We start from the raw sequence: 17,576 nt of genomic DNA, 5'->3' as shown, positions 1-17,576 counted from the left end.
CTGAAACAGGCCACACAGGGTTAGCTGTACTCTCACAGACTACTTTCCCCACAGCAGTCTGAGTTATGTGAGGTCTGTACTGTAGGGTCAGTTGCTGTCAGTGATCAGTAAATTACAACTGTCCCTGGCCCATGCCAGACCACTCCATCACCAGGTGTGCAACGCCATCATCTCTCCCAAAACCTGGAACCMTGAATATTCCCTCTGATCAGTTCCCTCATTTACACAGTCCTTGACAACCTGCTTGGCAACCTGACAGCATCACTATCAGTCTGGAAAACCTATCAGAAGGGGGGGACTGTTTTGGAGCTGAACCTCTCTGTTCTGTTTTCTTGTTAGGAGGGAGAGGTGGCGGATATGGAAAGATGTCCCCTTTTTATACATCAATGTGCATATTTGTGTGTGTTTTTAGTAGGTATTAGATGTCAAGTGATTTAATCCTTGTCGGTTACTTATTTTCTTTTGATTTCCTACAACTTTTCACTTATGCCTAAGCACAGTATTTTTTTGGGTATTGGAATGTTTGGTTTGTTGTTCCTCGACCACGAGACACTTGCGTACAGTCTGCATGGTCAATGCAGCACATGCAACAATGTTGATGACAACGATGCTGTTTTCTATAATTACACTATTAGTTTGTGTTTCTTACGTCTGCAAACGGCTCGTTTGTCTTTTCTTAGCCAGTTGGGCCTAAATCGTGTAAGCCGCTAATGCTAATCACTGGCTAGCTAATAAATGTACTGTCAGAACAAACGTAACTAACTATACAGCCTAATAATACCAGTGATGGTGTAGACCTAAATCAGCTTGTTGTTTGTGCAACAGTGTCTTCTAAATCAAAGAGGAATACGCGAAGCATGAAGATGTTAGCTACATGGAGTAAGATTATAGGTTCCCCTAGAAAACACTTATCAACACTTTGGTTCCTACCCTGTCACAATAACTCCTCCCTGGCATTTTCAGTCGTTGTCACTTCACACAACACTGTATTCAAAGTTCTAACTATTATACCCTAACTGTAGAATTATAATAATTGTTCTATTTCCATGATTCCAACACCCAAGTGTTTTGCTCTAAATCGCAAGTCAAGATTGTTTTCCCATATCGTGCAGCCCTACGTGGCAGTGGGGAAAGGATCTCAAATTAGTGCAGGAAATGTATGAAAATGCTGCATTTTTGGTGGGGTTGAATTGAACAGTATAAAACAATCAGAATGGAGAAAGACCCATTGCAATCACTTGGAATGTATGTGTTGCCACCCAATGGTTACACAATACTCAAAGCGATTAAAAATATATATATTATTCAAAAACATACCATCAGAAACATTTAAGTACTGTGATATAATATTTTGGGCCATATCACCCAGCCCGAGGTTGGACTGGTAGCTAAGAGCAGATAGACAAGACAGGGCTGCTTTGAAGATTTAACTTCCTTCTGGGATAATTGCGCCTATCAGAATGGGACTGGCTCCCGGCTGCTCTTGGCTGTGTTACAGAGGAAGCATATGGTCTTCGATCTGGCCCTGGCCCCCGAGGAGCACAGTGAGATAATTGATGGAGAGAGAAGTGGCAGTGGAGGTCTCTCACAGGCTCAGTTGTAGTGTGGGTGTCTGTCACTTTACTAGTCTCACTCATACCTCAGGAACATTTTCTTCTTCTCCTACTTTCCCCAGTATGTACTTGTCATTCTTGTATTTTAGTGTTCGTGTCCTACTTTCCCCAGTATGTACTTGTCATTCTTGTATTTTAGTGTTCGTGTGACTGACATGTGGGTATTGATAAAACACTTTCCTGAGTCTGGGGAAGTGGATTTGCAGTGAAATCCAATAAGCGACCTGGTAGTGTAAAGTGTGATACCCCTGCTAGGAGAAGCACTTCTCTGTGTGTCATTTGGGGAGTGAACTATAGGAGCTAAACAGAGAGACTGTGGGAGGTTGTTTTAATGAGTTTACATAGCATGAAAGAGTTTGATTATCTACAATAATCTTCTAAGCTGGTGACTTGCCAAATGTAATTGTTTTTAAATTCATAGACATTAAAAAAAAGATACTGAACTTTTCTTATTTACTCCCAGTATTTAGTGTTTTCTTTTCGATCAATAATCTTCTCAATCACTACATTTGGGCACTTCCCCTGCTCAAGCCAAGCAGCCAATCGTCTGGACGGCCAGTAAAAGTTGTATAATCCCTTCAATGAAGTATGTCTGCTCAGGGCTGAATTTCTCTCTCCAATAACCTAGAGCTAACAGCAGTGGTTCAGAAAGATGAGCGCTGATTGATTGACCATCTGAACTACTGAACCTGGGCAGTCTCTACCTGTCTCTGTCAGTTCTACCTGTCTCTGTCAGTTCGCCTCATGTTGACTTCACCTCTGCCTCTAGCAGCAGTATTATCCAGTCTGTGTGTAAATAGCTTAGCCAGTCCAGTCTCTTAACAAATATAAATGTTTTTTTTCTTTCTCAGCCAGACTCCACAGTACTTCAGATGTTTCCCTCCACCTGAAACGGTTTCTTTTCAACTCCAAGGACAGAGGTTTTAAAGCTAGTTTTGCTATTGATTTSAGCCCCATTGTGAAGGAATCTCACCACCACTGAGCTGGTGAATGGATAATGATTTGACTTGGATTAACAATGTGTCGTCTCCTGTCTGTGGTTCTGTAGAACTGTGGTTTCTTCCCTTCAGCACACAGTGCTGCTCACTCAACCCCTCACCCCTTCAGGAGTCAAAGTTAGACGTCAAACTTTAAAAGTCTTCACACTTTTCATCCTGAAGTTTATCTCAACAGTTATCCATATTTATAACTTAAATATAATGGTAATTCATTCWCTTATGCTTCTTCAAAAGTCTGCCAAGACAAAAACTAAGCCATGGCTTCTTCCTTAGAGACCGACCATATGGGACTCTGAGACACGCGGTACAGTACAATAGCTGCTCCGTCCTGTCTGGTTCAAGACAGTGAATAATTAGGACGAATGTTTTCGGTTCCTGTTCTCAGATTACTATCAAACACATTTCATGGTGACACCTCACCAGTTCTGTTCTCTTACGGCACTACTGGTGACACCTCCCCAGCTAAAGGCATTCATCACAGTGATAACACTGAACCGGGTGTTCCCTGCAGCTCCCTGGGATCCACCTGTGTCCCTGTTGAGCATCATGACCCATCATATCACATTCACTTCTGCATATAGCAGCATATTGTTTAAAGCCGTCCAATTATAAGCTTTCATATCAGCTTTATAAGCCCTTTAAGGCCTTCTTATAAGCCTTCATTCTTCTTAAGCTGATTCACTGTACTGGTAATGCAATTCATTTGTGATGTCCAGATATGAATAAAAAAGCTGCATTATGGTTAATGAGGTCAAACCAGAGGTGACAGGTCTCATAACTCTTTGTAAAGACATGCTGTTTCCAACCCCAAGGTTGTGTAGCTGTTTAGACAGCTTAGGTCACAAACTCAAGATCTGCATGGCGTTTCCTATGAGTTAACATGCATTGAATTTCATATCAGGATTTTGCCTTGAGGGGAAAAAGGCCATTTCTACCTCCTAATTTGACTCTCAAGCATATTTACAGCTCATGTCTAGGAGTAAACTACTTTTCCTCTCAGTTCTGGATCTTTGTTTCTGACAGCCAAGTGTGTCTAAGCTGGCTCTCGTCTGCCTGTCTGTCAATCACTCTGATTTAACATGTCCTCGGACCAATAGCTGTGTCACTGTCTCCCCCCATTACAGGTTTGGCTATGAGCCTTGCCATCTTTTTAGCCCAATCACAACACAGTAGAAGACCGTGGGTGGGTGCGAAATAGCACCCTATTCACTAGGTGGGTCCCGGTCAAAAGCCATTTCAGACACAGCTAGTGKCCTAAGGGATGAATCAAAGCGATGCAGTGTTGTCTAGAACATGTTCAGCTGATGTCGTTTTCTTCTCGTGGACATCGACAGATCCAACTGATCCGTTCTGCTTGTGTTTCATCAATACACATCCATCCACTGGTTTTCCATCCACGTCCTTTCATTAGAACTCAAGCAGACAGAGGGAGAATGACAGACGGGAAGAGCTGTGACATCTCTTTGTCTGTGTGGGTGTCCGATAATTCTAAAGTCCTGCTGTCAATTATCATGACTGTCTCTGTCTGAATCGTTCCGTTTAAAGTGGCCAGTAACCAAGGTAACTTATGAAGGAACAGTTTTAGCTTTAAGTGTGTGCGTGCCTGGCTCATGGTCATATCTATACAGGGGACTAAAGGCAGCCTGACTGAATAGAGTCTGAGATGCAGTCCACCAAGTGGATCTAAACTCCAATCCACCTAAGTAAACCTTCAGAAGGTTTTCTAGCTCTGTTAAGCCTGGTGTACCTGTAGGGTGCCCTAATCTCACCAGCCTCTGGTTTTTCCAGATTCTTACAAAAGCTTTTGGGCCACTGATGTGTAGAGATGAATGAGCATGGCAAATTACAGCGGAAATGACAGTCCAAACCCTAGTCATCGTGTTTTCTGAAAGCACTACCACTTCTCTCCTCACTGGTCCTCTTCACTCAGTTAGGGGTATAGAGGCCGCTGCATTTAGCACGCAATAAACATTTCTGAATTGCCTTTTATATTCTGGCGACAGYGCTCCTTATAATGGCGAGCCCTCCGGAACACTCTGGCTCCCTGCAGCCTCCATGTGGGGTTCTGAGAAGCTGGGCTGCTGCTGCTGCATGTTCCGCTCTGCTTGGGCTCTTATTACCGACAGGAACATTACATTGTGTGAAGTGAAATGCCTCTGTGGAGAAGAATCGTACCCTATTTCCTTTTGTRGTGCGCTGGTTTTGACCAGGGCCCATATGGTCGGGTCTAAAGTAGTGCACWATGTAGGGAATAGGGTGGCATTTCGGACACATCCCATGCTGGTTCTGGGGATTGTTAAATGACTGCCGCTCTGCAGGAGACGTATGAACCACTCTGACGTTCTGAGCTGCATTCTGGCAGGGTAGTGATTTGAGCCTATCACGCGGCAGGCCTCGGGGGCACGGCCACACTGCCCACTGCACGTTCAGAGAAGGGTTCAGCTGAACATATTCAAGTTAGGCCTATGCTTTAGCAAACAACAGGTGGTGGTGGATGAAAGGGGAGCAAGTTTGGTTGTCTGTGACTGTCCAAGGATTACAGTGATTGTGTTTATGAGCTATTTTAAGAGAAGCCAGAGACCATTGTATTTGTTTTATCAGTCTCTGTAATCCCTGATGATCTCAGTATGACCCTCCTTGGGGATTTTGGGGTTTTATTTGTCTTATTGGTAGTCGCGCCTCCGAGGGACCAAACACAGCCAGAGGGGATGACTGTTCTGCAGGGTTCTGATTGACTCAGTGGAGTGTGAAGACGATTCTGTGATGTGAGGGCTTACATTGATTTTAAGTTGTCACGAATATTCGTCGCTGAAATATGCTTCAGGGAGTCAATGAAAGACTAGTGTTGATGGTAGTTTATGCTTGGTTTGATATTGAGTATCTGTAGTAATAGACTGCATTTCACTGTCAGCATTAATTTTATCGGAAGAGTGCATGGATAAGGTAAGTACTATTTATTTTACATAAATACATCTCACTGTCTCTCGTATTGATGGATTATTAAACTGCCTGGAAACAAGTCAGCTGAAACGCCAATACCCTGCTGCCATTATGTGATGCAGAGCTCTCCTATCTGACTACTGGTGCGTTGTGATATATCGGCTACACTAGTTTAAAGTACCGCTCTGTGATATATACAGTACGTTAACATCATTTCTGACAGAAAGATGGTCCCTGCCTCTTTGAAATGCATCAGGACCTGCCACAGCCCCACTAAATTCACACCGTTATCGATCATGTGGAAAAGGGGAGAAATATTGCCCGTCAAGAGACTCATGCGGTATTCTGTAAAGTGCCACTAAAAAGCAAACTTCTTCAAAGGCAGAAACAGGCAGGCCAGTGTGTGTAGGTCACAGCTAATCAAATGGCTACCCAGACTATTTGCATTGCCCCCCCTTACCCCTCCTACGCTGCTGCTACTCTGTTATTATCTATGCATAGTCACTTTAATAAGTCTACCTACATGTACATAATTACCTCAACACCGGTGCCCCCACACATTGACTCTGTACCGGTACCCCCTGTATATAGCCTCCACATTGACTCTGTACCGGTACCCCCTGTATATAGCCTCCACATTGACTCTGTACCGGTACCCCCTGTATATAGCCCCGCTGTTGTTATTTACTGCTACTCTTTCATTATTTGTTATTCTTTTCTCTTACTGTTTTTTGGGGKWTTTTCTTAACTGCGTTGTTGGTTTGTAACTAAGCATTTCACTGTAAGGTCTACGCCTGTTCTATTCGGTTCATGTGACAAATAAGATTTGATTTGTTTGGGAAACACATGGTGGTTCTGCAACTGGAATCCGTAGGCTTACACTTGGTGTTAGGAAACTTTCTGTCAATGAGAAACAAACACAAACCCCTTCTACCAACAGCAATTTCATCGACATTCCCAATTCCTGATTCGCAGGTGCCTTAGGGGCTTGAGCTAATTGTATTAGGTGAAAACACCTAACAGCAGGTCGGTAAAAGTACAACGCTTGGATTGTTTCTGGCTGATTCCAGGTCAACACCATGCTATACTGAATTTGATGTATTTGGCCGTCTAAATTGATGTCGTCAACAACGAGAGTGGGTACCTTAATGAACCTGGCCCCCAAAATGAGSCCAGCTCTGGGCTGTTTCCTTTGCCGTGATCCGACATCTCCAGTGCTCTGACAGTGTAGCACCATGCTTGTGTGTTAAATGATGGAAGTCTAAGTGCTCACCTCGGCTTCTCTCCCATTAGAAGGAGAAATCTCTCCGTCCGTTTCCACATGGATTTAGTTTTACCTCAGGTTAATGAGGGAGGGGTCTCMCCTTATTTTAATTGGCCCAAATGGCCCTCGGGATAATGAAGACTAGAGGACTGCTGTAATACGAGGTCACTAGGGTTGAGGGGGTGGGGGCATCATCTGGAAATGACAAGTTGGATTGTCCTTTTCTAATTTGTGTAGGTCACTCCTGTGTCCAAGGCCTGGGTTTCAGTTTGTAGCTTAAATGCTGGCTTCTCGTTGAGTTGTGTACTCTCTTAGGCTGAGTCATACCAAATGTCTTCCTGGTCAAATGTAGTGCACTATATAGGGAATAGGGTGCCATCGGGGAGTTAACCTTAATCTATCTGCGTCCAGGTTAGGAGAAGAGTCCTTCATGACATCCACAGATGGCTATAAGGAAGAAGCCTTTCACTGTAAAGTACTGATTGATAGTGTTCCTCCTAATAAATATTGTGCTGTGTCAATGTATTCATACAATTCTCCAAGGATTTAACTCTGGTGATCGTCGTGGCAACAGTTAATCTCCAAGGTGTAGGCTATATCTTAAAAAAAATCAAATCAAATACCGTATGCAAATGTTTCTGATAGAATCAAATATGCATAATTAAATGATGTAGTGCACTATGGGAGTTCTCCTCTGTACCCCTGTAAGGTTTAAACTGCTTCTTTATAATAATCTCTGTGAACATTGTTATTTTAATATAACATTTATCTCATTAGATAATAATGTATCCGATTAAACTGAAAAATAACTTTTACTCAGCCATTTTTGTTCAGGAATATAAAGCCTTTGCCTAATGTGCATTATTCTCAGCTTGGATAGCCTACATTCCTGTAGACCATGTGTCAAACTCATTCCTCARAGGGCCRAGTGTCTGTGGATTCTCGCTCCATCCTTGTACTTGATTGATTAATTAAGATCACTATTTTGTAAAGCACTCCCCCTCAGCTGGTTGTCTAGGTCCTAATTGAAGGGGAAAACAACCTTCAGACACTCCATGGAAAGACTTTGACACCCCTTTGCCGTAGACTTTCCACAGGTTCATTTTCCTCTCTAAATAATGCAGGTCCAAACAGCATGTGATTGGTGTTCCCTGCAGGCAGAGAGGCATCTGATTGGGTTATTCCCTGGAGAATAGAAAGTACATTTCTAGAAGCCATAGGTGAAGAGGTAGCATGTCATGTTAACTGCTGTAAATTTGATTTGATGTGCAGAGAACAAACTGAAAGTAAATGGTTCAACTCAGGGGTTGGTTCATTGTGTACTCTAATGATCTGATGGGTTCTAGGTGAAGGGTTGAGGTGTTGTCTGCTGTATATAGCGCTCTGGTAGACACTGAGAGGCCTGCTGTACTGTATAAACCACCCTACCCTGGGGGAGCCAAGCATCACCCAACCACCTTTCTGTTGACAGGTGGACGACATGCTAGATGAGGAGAGCGATGAGGAGGGAGATGGCCGGGGGAAGAAGACAAGGGAGTTGGAGGAGGAAGAGGAGATGGAGGAGGAAGCAGAGGGGCAGCAGCCCCAGGGTAGTGGACAGAGCACTGAGGGAGAGAAGCAGCACCACCACCACCAACAGGGTCTGGCCACCGTTGTAGAGGAGACGGAGAAGGCACAGATGCCACCTAGTGACCAGGGCGGTATGACGACGGGCAGCGTGTCAAGGTAAGGCCACCAGCGCACCATCTTTAAACCAGGCAGGGCAGTGTTATGTAATCCATTACCCGATTAGACTTTTTCATGAAACATTTTTTATTTATTGTATTTTACCCGCATTCTATCCCCCATTTCGTGACATCTAATTGCAATCCAATTACGATCTTGTCTCATCGCTGTAACTCCCCAACGGGCTCAGGAAATGTGTCCTCCGAAACAACATGACCCGCCTAACTGCGCTTCTTAACACCCGCCCGCTTAACCCGGAAACCAGCCGCACCAATGTGTTGGAGGAAACACCATTCAACTGGCAGCCAAAGTCAGCCTGCAGGCGCCCGGCCCACCACAAGGAGTCGCTAGAGCGCGTTGAGCCAAGTTAAGCCCACCAATCCAAACCCTCCCCTAACCTGAGCGACGCTGGGCCAGTTGTGCGTCGCCCTATGGGACTCCCGGTCATGGCCGGTTATGACACAGCCTGTGATCGAACCCAGGTCTGTAGTGACGCCTCAAGCACTGCGAGGCAGTGCCTTAGACCGCTGCGCAGATTAGCAGTTTTCTAATGGATGAGTAGAAGTGTTTCATCAACCAGCCGTATGATGAGAGCTTGAAGACGTCTGTAGCTAAAGGTAAGGACTGAAGTGATGCGGTCATATTCACAGTCGCACGTTTGACTCAGTGTAGTGGTGGTAATACCTAGGTGATGTTTCCAAGCTGGGAACAGACCAGCCAGATGGTGAGGGTTACAGTCTCCTACTGCTGTGGGACAGGGTAGCGAGTCTAGACTTCCAGAAATGTGCCTCTCAGATGCTTGTCCTGCCTCGCTCTGACGTTGCCTAGTTTAGAACCTGGACACASGGTGTGAAGACCTCCGTCTGTGTCCTCCACCACAGGAAGGCCAGGTCGGACAGGAAAGCTCCCTGGTCCTCAGTTATATGGTGTCCTGCCTAGGGATGTGCACGATTTTATCATATCCAAACGGAGGTTAGTATTCGAATACTTGTGTGAGTATTCATTTTAGCGAAAATACAATTATAGGCCTATGTTAACACTGAAAAGGCTTTTTCTAAATTAGCTCAATGTGTAGCAAGAGGAGTCAGAGGGAACTAATACAATGCGGGAAGGAATACAATTACGGAATTAAAAGTTAGCAAAAGGAGAGCGTAGGCTACAACGAGCAACCAAAAGGCTGCTGTTTTATGTGAATGGGGTTGGGGAGAAAACACAGCATGTCGCCTCAGTTAGCCTAGCTAGYTATAGCTAGCTTCTCTCAGCTACTCGTCAAGACAGGCACTGTTATATAGGAGATGATAACATTGTGGCTGCTACAAGTTAGCTAATATTGTCTGTAGCCCAGTTGCCTTGTCTAGTGGATACTGCGTCTCTCCCTCAGTCTGCTCGCTCGCAACCATCAATCACGCCACTGCTGCAGCAATAGTGTGCCAGCCTCTCTCCCTCGCGCAGCAGTGCTCAGGTTGAAAACGCAAGTTTAAAAAAACACATGTATTTCTGATATCTGATATGGGTTATCAGTTAGTGTGGGTTAGGGTTAGTGAGTGTGACTGCCTGGCTCTGTTAGCAAGCTAACGTTAAGAGGAAAATAAATGTACTACGTATGCAGCTTTATTGTTAGAACAACTCTGATGAAAAGGGAAAAGTTCTCTCTTTTTGTTCTTGTCACTCCTTCCGACCACCCTCTCACGGAGGTCCCGTGCTCTCTGATTGGCTCAAAGTCAAGTGGTCGGGCGATGACTGGCAGGCCGAATTTACGTGTAGAAATGGCTGCTTCGACAGTACCGGGTCGCTACCCAGCGGGTGGTGTCTTTTGTTCTAGGCGGTGGCTGCGAAATACAACGTTTTAACCCCGCCCCTCTGGAAACTATTTTCTCAAAGCTAAGGATCYGGATCAYGTTCTACCGCACAAAAACAATCACCGTTTTGTGTGATGATGTAGTCTAATCTTTATAGTTGCTGCCATATCGTAGCCACTAGCCGGAGTTCCTGAAAAAATAACACTACTATGTTGACTGCCTGTTTGCCTCCTGCTTAGCCAATCTTTTGCAATGATGAGACACTCCGTTTGTTCGAGCAAGAAAAGGAACAGCCTCCTACTGTGCTAAGTACCTATCGGCAGTTAGTTTTCTCTGTGTGTCTGACGTCAAAGCTCTAACAAGGAGCAGCAGATCTTATGACAGCAGCCCTAATGGTCCATCTCCAGTCCTTTTATTTGTCTGGCCATCAGTCTCCTCATCCTGCTTCTGTCTCTGGGTCCAATCTGGCAGCGCTGATTGGCAAAGTTACATAAGAGAGGCTTTCCTTGTTTTGCTGGTTCTGTGTACTTACACACAGGCAGGCAGTCAGATAATGGTGCTGTAGCCCCTCTGTTTTCTCCTTCTGCCCGTCTCTCTTTCCATCTCATGCCAAATCTCCACAACAAATGTACTGTTTGTTGAGCTGACTCAACTACATGAGTTTGAAAGGTTTTAACACCAGGAGAAGAGCTGGTGGTGGAGAACCCCAGTTAGCTAGCCTGAAATACATGAAGTGGAACAGAACAGAATTCTGCTTGGCGTTCAGTCTATGGGTCAGCTGCCTGGTTCCAGCTCTCGTGAGCTAGGTCTTTTCTCCCCATGTCTGCCTGAACACTGCCTGTTTGATTTGTTCCTCATGGGTAGATGGGGCGCTGGTCTGTTGATGATCTGGGCCGTGTTCAGCAAGGCACAACATTGTGGATTGTTCAGAGAGAAGTATGTTATGTAGAACAACTAACCTGCCTATCTGACATGAACATTAGCTGTTCTCATGACTGAGCGTTCTACCAGTGCCTCGTCTGGCAGACCATGCTGCACTAGTTCTCTACCAGCGTCTCCTCAGAACCCTGAACGCTGATCCAGGGATAAAAAGCAGCTTGCCTTGTTACCGCTAGCGTTCTCTCTCTCCATATCCACCCATCCCTCTCTCTCCTCACCGATTGAATGTGTGAAGATGTCTGTTTCCAGGGCGTTTAAGGTAACATACAATACCTCTGAATACAACATCCTGGTGAAACAATTAGCTTAAAGGGTATTTGAAGAAGCCTTGCATTTCTATATGAGTATATAGAGTAAGACATTCATACAACATGAAATATCCCCGAGTGATGGTCTAATAATGTTGTGGTACTGTTAAATAAATACGAAGACTGAGTCAGGCCAAGTGGATATGAAAGTTCTGGGCCACTTTACCATCTACGGAATGACCGGATGGTTGGATTTGGGACTAAGAGGTGAGCCTCCATCCCTCTTCTCCATCTCTACATTCCTCATCTTCACCACTTTTCCATTTTATCCTCCAAACTGACAGGAAGCTGTTGCTAAGCTACAGTAGAACTAGACGGCCATAGAACCGCCATCTCTGTTGGGATACTTCCTGCCCCTCTGGCGTCCTGGTCCCCTGAGAAGTTATTTTAATTAAAGTTTTTTAAATKTATTTTTATCTATTGCAATACCCCTCACCCCAGCTCTATATTTTCAATATAATTCATTAATGACAGCTGATGTTTACTTCAAAGCCCCCTGGAGGAATACAGAAGCAAATGTTTTCATCCAAGTCTGACGACAGCAACATCAAAAACACATTGATGTAGTGAAACATTTAGTTTTTCATTCATCTTGAATGAAGGTAAATGCTTGCCCAGTAATTTCTTGTCTGTGCAGCTTTTCAGTCAATTGAATGCACACAGGCATATGTGGAATGCCAGCAGAACTGAAAACAAAATAAGGAATGCACCTTGCCTTCCTCCCCTCCTGTTGGTTGTTGTTCTTCTTCACCACAGGAGTACAATAACACTTTTCAGCACCCCTGTGCGATATAAGCACTTTGTTTGCTAAATGGTTGTTCAGAAACCATTGACTGGGACTTTTGCGATCTGCAATATTTAGACTATACGTTTTCATTTCCTCCAGTTTGTCAGAACGGTTTAATATTGTTCTGTTATTCATGTGGATGATTGTGAATGGCTGGAGTAAAAAACGGAAAGTATTTTTTTTGTCAATGAACTTTCACCTCTGCTGGAGATGGTTCATCTTGTAAAGAGGTGAGAGGCAGCATGGTGGGCGGAGGGAGGCTAGAGACGGAGTGACTCGACCTCCTCTACTCCCTCCACTCTTCATGATTGCAATCAGCCATCACTCCAGGCCATGTTACATTCCTCTTGTCATCTGAAGTGGTGTGGTCTGATGCTTGGTTTCCGCGGCGGCTAAGAGCTTTCTTCACTAAGTCTAGGCGTTTTTGAGGATAATAATAGACTTGTGATTGGCTGCTAATGCCATCACGGTCCCTAGCTGTGTTGATGTAACAGATACAGGAAGGAACAAATCTCTGGCCATGAAGTTGATGGTAGCTGAGTGGCTGTAATAGGGTGTTATAATGGAAGTGACGCACGGAATCATCAGCACTCTCTGCTAGACAATGAAGGATGTTTCCCTCACCCTGCAACTGAACTGCCTGAGCAAAATAGATGTGATATACAGTATGTGACGTTGTCACAAAGTTGTTTTTCCTTGAAGCACTGAGGAACCGGAGAGCCTTTCAACCAGCACCACCATACATCTTTAACGTCACTGGGAAGTTGTTGGCTCAATTCTTCTCCAACTCTCCGTTCGTGTTCTGACTCTCCAACACTACTTCCCTGGGCAGAGTTTTGACCGGTCTTCCTGGCACGCTCTCTTTATTTATTTTCAAGCGGTTGAAAATGTCGCTTGAGCTACCGTCTAAGCTGAGTTTTATTTATTTCCCCCCCCCGTCATGTTGACATTTTATACTGTAATTAAGTGTGTTTTCATTCCATTACGTTTAGTCTTGGCTCCACTGCCTCCCATTTCTCTCAGGACAAATGGAGGAAAGCGGAGTCCTTTTATCATGCTGTTAACGTTTAGAATCACTATATATGAAGTCTATAAGCACTGACTCTGAGCTTCAGCGGTTTCAGACAGTCATAGCCACCACAGCGATGACCCTGCTGTGACCACAAACACTGAGAGTAACTCAAACAAATCGTCTGCGCATGACAATTACAATACTTGCCATTTCCCAATCAATAGTGGTTGATAGGAATTTGTCTTGGTGCTCAACGCTGTTACAGACATGTGGGAAGTTGGAGTCTCAGTATAGAGCTGCTAGACAACCCAGTCATTGATACTTATCACATGTCTCCGTGTCTGTCTGGCTGTCTACCTCAGGGTAGCGGGGATGAGATGAGAAAGATGACGGGCGTGTGTGTGTCCATGTGGTGGATGTCTGTATGAACTGTCAGTCGACATCAAAGAGCTTGACGGGCTGCCGCTGGTTCTCTTTCTGGTCTGTGTTATGATCACCTGGAGACTCCGCATGCCGGACAGGGATCTCAACGGGTCCCTGGTGCTTCAGCAATCATGAATATGCAGTAATATATGTAATAAGTGATGACTGAACTTGAGCTCAACACGGAACAAAATAGCAGCTCGCTCTTGCATCTTCTATCTCACCCTCCGTTTGTCCCACTCTCTCCTTCCTCTTACTTTGCGTGTATTATATGTCACACATTCAGACTTTTGGCACATGGCTCTGACAACAGTTAGGCTAACCTTTATTCGTTTCCTAAATGCTACAGCCTGTTGTCTCTGTGTCTCTCTCTGTGTGTCTCTCTCTCTCTCTCTGTGTGTGGTGTCTATCTTCAATCCTGTGACTGTGTGTCTCTCTCATCTCGTCTCTGTGTGTGTCTCTCTACTATCCCATGCTCGTCTCTCTCATCTTCTCACATTCATCGACTCTCATCCTCTCACCAGTCTAGTCTCTCTGCTCTCTCTCTCTCTCTCTCTCGTCTCTCTCTCTCTGCTCTCTGTCTCTCCTCTGCTCTCTCTGCTCTCTGCTGTCTCTCTGTCTCTCTGTTCTCCTCGCTTGTGTGTTGTGTGTGTTCTCCTCGGCTTTGTGTGTGTGTGTGTGCTCTCTCCGCTTTGTGTGTGTGTCTCCTCTCGCTTTGTGTGTGTGGTCTCTCTCGCTTTGTGTGTGTCTCTCTCTCTCTCGTCTTTCTCTCTCTCTCCCTCTCTCTCTCTCTCTCTCGCTTTGTGTGTGTGTGTGTTCTCGCTTGTGTGTGTGTGTGTCTCTCTCGCTTTGTGTGTGTGTGTGTACTCTCTCGCTTTGTGTGTGTGTGTGTCCTCTCGCTTTGTTGTTGTGTGTCTCTCTCTCGCTTTTGTGTGTGTCTCTCTCGCTTTGTGTGTGTGTGTGTCTCTCTGCGCTCCTTGTGTGGTGTGTGTCTCTCTCGCTTTGCTGTGGTGTGGTGTCTCTCTCGCTCCGTGTGTGTACCTTCTCTTCTCTCTCTCTCAATTCATCCTCTCTCTCTCTCTCTCTCTCTCTCTCTCGCTTTTGTGTGTGTGTGTGTCTCTCCGTTGTGGTGTCGTTTCCGCTTGTGTGTGTGTGTTGTCTCTCCGCTTTGTGTGTGTGTGTTGTGCCTTCCACTTGCTGTGTGGGTGCTCTCTGTTGTGTGTTCTCTATCTCTCGCTTTGTGTTGTGTGTGCTCTCTCCTCTCCTGCTTTGCGTGTGTTGTGTGTTCTTCTCAAGTGTTGTGTGTGTGCTGTCATGCTATCCGCTTTGTGTAGGTCTGTCTGTCTGTCCTCTCGTCTGTCTGTCTTCTCTCTGTCTGTACTCTCTGTCTCTCTGTCTCTGTCTATCTGTATTCTCATGTCATTCTCTCTAATCGTCTCCTGTCTCTCTCTATCTCGTCTCTCTCTATCTGTCTCTTCTCTCATCATCGTCTCTCTCTATCTGTCTCTTCTCTATCTGTTGCTCTCCACTACTGTCTAGCTCTCTAACGTCTCTCGTCTACCTGACATCGTGTGTGTGGTGTGTGTGTATCTCTCCTCTCTCTCTGTGTGTGATTCTATCCTCATCTCTATTTCCGTGTGTCTCTCTCTCTCTCTGTCTGTGTGTGTGTGTGTCTCTCTCTCTCTCTCTTTCGTGTGTGTCTCTCTCTCTCTCTCCTGTGTGTGTGTGTCTCTCACTCTCTCTCTCTGTGTGTGTCTCTCTCTCTCTCTCTCTCTCTGTGTGTTGTGTGTCGTCTCTACTCTCATCTCTCTGTGTGTTGTCTCTCTCATCTCTCACTTCTACATAATCAACACTCTGTGTTAGTCGTGTGTCTCATACCTCCCATCTTCACACTCATTCTCTCATAGTGTGTATTGCTGTTCTCTCTGATGTGTATTCGCTTCCGTGTCTCCTCATCTCTCTCTCTCCTCCTCCAACTCGTATCTGTGAGATGCTCTCTCCTCTCCAATCTACTCTGCTGTGTTGTGTGTACTCTCTATCACCTCCTAATCCTCTGTGAATGTGATGTCTCTCGTATCCACTTCTCTCTCTACACTGACTGTGCTGTCGATGCTCTCAATCTCAATCATCCTCGATCATCTCTCACTGCTGTGTGTGTGTCCATCTCCTCATCTACTCTCACTCATCATTCCCTACACATCTGCGTGTGTGCTAGTTTTTTCTCGTTACTCAATCTCAGTCAGTCTGTTGCTCGCTCGTCTCTCTCACATCATCTGACCCGATGTGATGATGCTCTCTCATCTCCACTCTCATTCTCATGTCGTGTGTCTCTCTCATTCCTACTCTACTCCTCATGCTGCTGTCTCTCTCTCCTCTCTGTGCTGTAGTGTCAGCTATCTCTCAAATCTTCGGTCTCGTGTGTGTAGTGTGTCCATCATCCTCTCTACCCTTGTTCGTGTGTGTGGTAGTTCTCTCCTCTCTTTCTCCCTAGTGTGTGTGTGGTCGTCTCTCTCTCTTCTCATCGTGTAATGTAGTGTGGTAGTGGTAATACACACAGTGTGTGAGTCTGCTCCATCTTGTCGTATCGTCTCTGCTAGATAATATTCTGCCAAAGTGGAAGTAAAAATGTGGCGTTGTCAGCTAGAGTGAGTGTATGATGATATTGTCAACTAGAATGAGCCTGTTACTATATGATTAGAATGGGGTGATGTGGATCTGGTAACACAGTGGGAGATGCATCTGGGTGGAGTAGAAATACTTGTTTACCTAATAGCCTAACGCAGCTATAGATGTAGGATGATGATGATGATGTGTCTGTCTGAACAGCCACAGTCCCACCTACTGAAGGAGTGGACTTGGGATWTACTGTAGAATGAGGTCATAGGTGTGAGTCTTTCCCCTTTAATCTTCTAACTTCTATTATTTGATGCACTTTGTGAATAACATCTATTTCCTAGATGTATTCAGCTGCTTGTCTCTCTAATTAAATACTGTCTCATAGCCCATCAAAGCAGCGCATCACCAGCCGCGTAACTGCGTGTRTGTGACTGCGCGTGTGTGTGACTGTGTTCACTAGAGTGATATCATCAAGCTTCATAATTGTTATTGTCAGATTGAGTGTCTCTCCAATGTGTTTTATTCTCGTTTCATCACTGCTGGCAATTCCTATTCTGTTCTGCTCCTCATCCCAGATTTCACGCCGCGGTGCCTCCCAATTCATTGGCGCTTATCACAACCTAAACCAGTCTTTATACAGTGTACTGGAGAGACTTAGAGATAAGGAACAGCAGGGAGCATGGAGGCGACAGCTCTACCCAGGATTTAAACCTAAGAAACGCTGTCTCTCTGCCGAGGAGGAGGATGTCTCTGGAGGAGGATGTCTCTCTGCCGAGGAGGAGGATGTCTCTCTGCCGAGGAGGAGGATGTCTCTCTGCCGAGGAGGAGGATGTCTCTCTGCCGAGGAGGAGGATGTCCTCTTGCCGACGGGGCTGATGTCTCTCTGCCGAGGAGGAGGATGTCTCTCTGCCGAGGAGGAGGATGTCTCTCTGCCGAGGAGGAGGATGTCTCTCTGCCGAGGAGGAGGATGTCTCTCTGCCGAGGAGGAGGATGTCTCTCTGCCGAGGAGGAGGATGTCTCTCTGCCGAGGAGGAGGATGTCTCTCTGCCGAGGAGTGTCTTGGCCTCCAGAAGGCTCTGCAGAGGCTTGATGATAATTGTTTAATTGCATTAGCACCTCTCCAGGTGGTGTGTTTGGAGCCATGAGAAGATA

At 45.4% G+C, this 17,576-nt stretch overlaps 1 protein-coding gene across 3 annotated transcripts in view; it reads left to right on the top strand.

Annotated features, from left to right (window-relative positions):
• The window catches only part of LOC111955735 (RNA polymerase II subunit A C-terminal domain phosphatase), a 116,208-nt gene that overhangs the window by 59,658 nt on the left and 38,974 nt on the right, over positions 1-17,576 (top strand). For 2 of the 3 annotated variants that reach the window (XM_023976039.2, XM_023976040.2), the window contains one exon: positions 8,287-8,540. The exons of the other annotated variant lie outside the window; for it this stretch is intronic. In XM_023976039.2, the coding sequence (XP_023831807.1) occupies positions 8,287-8,540 (254 nt within the window). The remainder of the gene's footprint in view (positions 1-8,286; positions 8,541-17,576) is intronic. 3 annotated transcript variants of the gene reach the window in all.

Source organism: Salvelinus sp. IW2-2015, linkage group LG31 (assembly GCF_002910315.2).
Source record: "Salvelinus sp. IW2-2015 linkage group LG31, ASM291031v2, whole genome shotgun sequence".
Taxonomy (NCBI): domain Eukaryota; kingdom Metazoa; phylum Chordata; class Actinopteri; order Salmoniformes; family Salmonidae; genus Salvelinus; species Salvelinus sp. IW2-2015.
Note: the sequence above shows the minus strand (reverse complement) of the source record. Positions and strands in the feature narration are given on the sequence as shown.